General features: G+C 33.1%; 1 protein-coding gene across 1 annotated transcript in view; it reads right to left on the reverse strand.

Annotated features, from left to right (window-relative positions):
- Positions 1–5287: 5287 nt before the first annotated feature.
- Positions 5288–5631, reverse strand: part of LOC119577678 (dynein heavy chain 12, axonemal-like) — a 22899-nt gene continuing 22555 nt past the window's right edge. Inside the window, exon 21 of the mRNA XM_037925236.1 lies at positions 5288–5370. Coding sequence (XP_037781164.1) covers positions 5288–5370 — 83 coding nt within the window. The remainder of the gene's footprint in view (positions 5371–5631) is intronic.

The raw sequence follows: 5631 nt of genomic DNA on the forward strand, positions 1-5631 counted from the left end.
TTAAAAAAAATTCCCCAAAAAAAAACCCCTTTTTTGAATCCCCCTTTTTTCCAAAAAAAAAATAACCTCCCCCATTTTCAACCCAAACCTCGCGGGTCGGAAAAAAAATCCCAAAATTCCTAAAAAGGCGGCCCCCCCCTCCCCCCAAGTGTCAAAAGCCGTTCATCATGGAGAAAAGGCCCAAAAGGGTTTTTGGGTCCAGTTCCTATTTCGGGAGTTGACGCCGAGAGAGCCAATTTTACCTCGAGTCAGCAGTTTGGAGTTTAGAATAAGGAAAAGGACGTCGGTTTGGCAGTAAGGGGAAAAATTCAGGTAATTTCAAGGGATATGAGTTTTAATTGGGCAGTAGTGTGGGTTTATATTTTTATAAATGTTTTAAAAAGCTTTTTTCATTGTAATTTATTATCCCAAAAAATACATTCTCATTTTTAAACGGGGTTTATGTTTATGGTAGTTTTGATGCACCTTAATCATTAAGGGCATAAATCTACCAAATCATAAACCGGGTTAAAAGGGAAATGGTATTTTAGGGTAATACACGATTAAAACTAAAAAATGAAATTTTTAAAAATATTTTAACAATAAAAACCTCACACTACAGCCCAATTAAGAACTAAACTACCATTAAAATTTACACCTGATTTCCCCTTTACTCCCCAAAAACCGACGTTTACCTTACTTCTAAACCCAACGGGTGACTCGAGGAAAAACTGGCTCTCTCGGCGTCAACCCCCGAATTTGTGAATGAGACAAAAAACCTTTCCTTGTCCTTGTCTCCAGATGAGAGGCTTTTGACATTGGGGGGAGGGCGGGCCCCTTTTTCAGAATTTTTGGGATTTCTTTCCGACCCGGAGGTTTGGTTAAAAAGGGGGTGGGTTTTTTTTTTGGAGGGGTTTATGTTTTCAAATTTATTCATATTTTTTCCAGGTGGTGAGTCGTGAAATGAGGTTTGTAATATTGAAAAAATTTAATTTTAAAAAAATGCAAATAGATAGGGGAAATTATGATGGTTTTTGCATATAATTCTTGTTTTCAAAACTAAAGTAAAAGTTATTCCCCTTTTTTTTTTTACAAATGAAATTAAATTGGCAAACCACAATTTTTCACTAATTTTAATAGGGGGAGTCTCTACTGTAAAAAAATCCCAAAAAGAAGCTAAGTTTAAATTTGTTTGGTAAATTTTAGTCACTGAAACTTTTTAACCCAAATCAGATACTGTTTTTCTCTTTGTAGTATTTTTTAATATACAAGCGTGATTGGCTAATTTAACACAGGCCTCTTTTAGCCAATCAGAGAGCCTCTCGCTTTTCAATGCAGTTTTTACAGAAATTTGGGCGCCCGAAGATATTTTTTCAAAACATTACTTATTTGCTCTCTGAAAGCCTTTTTCTTAGTTTTTTGGATTTTTGTATACCAAAAGTTTCAAAATCTAAAAATTTTGTAAGTTATTGATTTTTTTCTTTCTTTGAAATTGTCATCTTTTGTTTTTTTTTTGAGAAAAAGGTGTAGTTTTTTTATAGTATTTACCTCTTTCTTTTTTAAAGTCAGCATGAGAAGGATTTGGCGCTAAGTGATGTTGTATGTTTTTTTTCGACAACCCCACCCAAAAATAACAGTACAGGTTTTAAAACCAGAAAAATTCTGAGTTTTTTCTTTTAGAATTCCATCTCAAATTGAATAAGGGAGATATTTTTTAGAAAAGAGGTTAATGTTCCCGAAAGAAATCAAAAAAGATGAGGGGATGGACACACTATCGTATAGAGCATAAAAAACAGAGGGGAACAGCACAATACATTGCGTGACCACATAATGAGAAACACAAAAATACCCTTTGCATACATGTTCACTAAGCCACAACACCCTCACGCCAGGTTTTTAATATCGTTTTTTGTAAGATGGCACAAAATGCTTAAAAGGGGGCTTTGGGGGGTTTCCCCCCCTGTTTGGGAAAAATAAATATGAGGAAGGATTAGGTTGGTTTTTGGGCCGCATGTACCCTTTTTTGGGATTTCTCTGAAGGGCATTGTTTCCGGTAAAAAATATAAAAAAGATATTATATTAATCCCCAAATAGTGTCCTCCAAGTGACCCCCTGGCTTCTGCATTTGCATTTTGGCGAAGGCCAAAAACACCCACCTGTACAATAGATAGATTTTAGTTAGCTCTGATTTTAAATATAAATTATCGGGAGGTCGTAAAGAATTCTCAAATTTACAAGAAGTTTATTGCAGCATCTGACATCTACTTTACTTTCACGTGATCATTTGTTAGAAAAGGGGTGGTATCTTTGATGGTTTGGTTTAAAAGTCCCAATTTTAACGGACTTTTTTTTGCAAATTTGGAATGTAATGTTTTATTTATAGTGTATGTGCCAAGTGTTCATTTTTGTGTTTTCATAAAAGGAAAATTAATTTATATTTTTTGTAGCTGTTTTGGTTACAGTTTTCCTTGTAAATTTTAAATTTTTTTATTTTTAGATTTTTTATTTGGGCTTTAAAAAATAGTCAAAATTTTGTAAATTTGATTTTTCAAATTTTTTGAACCACAGAAGCAAATTTATAAAAAATTGTAAGAAAAAAATTAAAAAAATTTTCCCTTTTTTTGATTTAAAAAAAATAACCCCATTTTCCCTTTCTCAAAACAAAAATCACTTTTAAACTCCATGGGGAAAAGGGAATTGGAACCAGGAACTTTACGTAAAAAAATTTTGGGTACACACTTTTGTAAAAAAACCCTGAACTTTTCATGCCTTTTTCCCGATAAGAGCTGCCAAATGAGGCCCATGGGTATGTGGGGGTTTCCCCCCCCCCCCCCTTCTTAGTGTAGTTTAAACTTTCTTGAACCTTACTGGGGGGGCTTTGTGATTATATATAAATATAAAATATATATATATTAAAAAAAATATATAAAAAAAAAAATATTAAACAATACAAATTTTAAAACAAATTTAACAAAAAATAATTTAAAATAAAATATTATAAATATCTATATAATATTATATAATATAAATTTAAAATAAAATAGAAAAATATATATTAAATAATATATTTAAATATATATATATATATATATATATATATATTTTAATTAAGTATATAATATGTAATTAATTAATATATATGTTAAAAATTGTTTATATAATTATATATATTTATATATATTTAATATATTTATTAATTATATTATATTATAATATAATATAAATTAATTAATAAAAAATTATATATATTTTAAAAATAATTATTAAATTTTTTTTAATAACATCATCATAAACAAAAGGGCTTTAAAAGTCTGGAAAAAGGCGTTAGAAAAACAGTTTCAGTTAGATTTTATTTTTTCAAAAAATTCCCTTAAGGTAAAACCCTTCTGGAAAGTTAAAACCCGCCATCCTCTGGTAAAAGAGGGTTTCCCTTAACCTTTTTGAATGTCAATGCTTTGGAGGCAATTTATGCGCTTTTTTGGGGATTTTTCTGAATTTTTGCACATTTTCCCAAAACAAATTTTAAAAAAAATTTTAAATGTTTTCTTGCTTTTTTGGGCGTCAACACCCCAAAAACCCCTTTACCCAAAAAGAGTCCCCAACCTTTTTGAACCAAGGGTTTATGGTGTCCCCCCGGCAGTGCTTTTTTGTTTTGTCCTTAATACAGGGTTAAACCCACTTTTATCCCATCACAATTCTCTGCAAAAAAAATTTCCCTCATCCCACTTGTTCAAAATTCCATTGAAAGATCTACCGTTGTTTGCTGCTGATCTGGGCGCAACAGCTAGGGACCCATTGAGCGGAAAGTTGTTTAGTCCCAAACCCCCCACCAGAATTGTGTGTGCAGAACCCACAGAGGTGAGTGTGTCTGCTCCGGATTCAGTGGCTATAGTCTGTCCTTTTCAATCATGTTGTGAACAGCATCAATGTTTCCTCACAAACTGACATTGGGCCCTCCCACTGAGGGTTCATCTTCAATTTTTTTTCTTCCATTCTGAACCAATTTACCCTTTTGTAGGTTTGATTTCTTTGGAGCATTTTTACCATAAAATTGTTCCAGAGCATCAGTGATTTGCCTATTCTCCCAACTGGTGGTGGATTTCAAAACTGTAGTCTCATTTTCAATAAATCTAGTTTTTGTATTGTGGGTTTTTCTTCCATGTGATCTATTGTTGAGAATCCACTATAGAAACCTGCCTGTTATCTAGGCTGGTTAGAGTCCAGACTGTCTGAGATGCTAGTTGTGATGACTTTTGTAAACATTTTGTAAGAAACTGAAAGGAGGCTAATTAGATCCTTTCTATCCCCATTTTATGTATCATAATAATTGTGCATTTTCCAGGCTTTCAGAGTTTTTCCATTGAGAAGGCATTTGTTAAAAGATTGGCTATTTTCACTTTTGAAAATTTCTCCTGCATCTATTATAAGGTCTATAATAATCCTGTCCTCACCTGGTTTTTTCCCTCTCTTCTTGCCTTTAAGTGCCTTTTATTTCATCTGTTGCGATGTTAGGTACATCTCTAGTTACCAGGTTCGCTTCTATCCGTGGCTGTCTTTTGAGTTGTATAAGTACCTGTAAAAGTTTTCCCACTTCTCTTATATTTTATTCTTATATGTCACTTTCCATCTGGTTTTTTTATTGCATACATTTGATTTCTTCCTATTCCAAGTCTCCTTTTAGCTGTTTCATGATGGTCATGAGATCGCTGTTTTTATTATTTGAGTATTGATTTTCCCTACGTCTTTCTCATCTATTTATTTATAGTCTTGTTAGTTCAGCTAATTCTATTTGTTCCTGTTTGACGATAACTTTCATGACCCTACGTTTTTGCATAAGCTCTTTAGTTTCTACCAAGAGCTTGCTGGAGCTTTGCTTGAGTTTACTGCTACTTCAAATGCAGCTTCCTTTATTATGTCATTGAACTGCTTGTGATGTTGGTCAATGTTAAGATCTTCGTCACTGAGAAGTGACTATATGTTTTGGATGTTACGGTTAAATTTTGTTGCTCTGGTCTTCAAGTTAGCTAAATTTTGCTTCAGTTTTCGTATGGTTTATCCCTTTCCCTTTTGAGATGTAATTAATTTTGGCCTCTGACCATTCTGTGGTTGCTGCCAACATTTTCTATATAATAACTTCCACGTTTTTTACTGTATTGCCATATGTAGAATTTGGAAGTCAGTTCGTTTTTGATGTCAGATGGCAACTTCATGTCCACTTCCGCTCATTTTTTTCGAAGAATGTATTCATGATATTTAGTGATCGTGCCTTAGCAAAACGATTATCATTTGTCCCTTTCATTCCTTGTGCCTATTCCATGTTCCCACTATGGCCCCTACGCATATGTTCATTTTTGCGCACATGCACATACAAAACTACACCTACATATACTCCTATGCATATGAAAATACAAAATATACTCCTCCATATGCACACTCATGCATGCAACAGATACACACATACACACAAATGCACACACATACTTTTAAAACAGTGCACAATTACAGATGTGCACACGTGCAAGCACACACTCATACACATACACATGCACACATGCGCACACAGATTGTAAAATTTGTGTCTTCCAGGAGGATCACCTTTATTAATTATAGAAAGGGGATTGTTGATTTTTTCCAGTAGTTAGGGTTAATTTT

The sequence above is a fragment of the Penaeus monodon genome, chromosome 10, assembly GCF_015228065.2.
Source record: "Penaeus monodon isolate SGIC_2016 chromosome 10, NSTDA_Pmon_1, whole genome shotgun sequence".
In the NCBI taxonomy this organism is placed as follows: Eukaryota; Metazoa; Arthropoda; class Malacostraca; order Decapoda; family Penaeidae; genus Penaeus; species Penaeus monodon.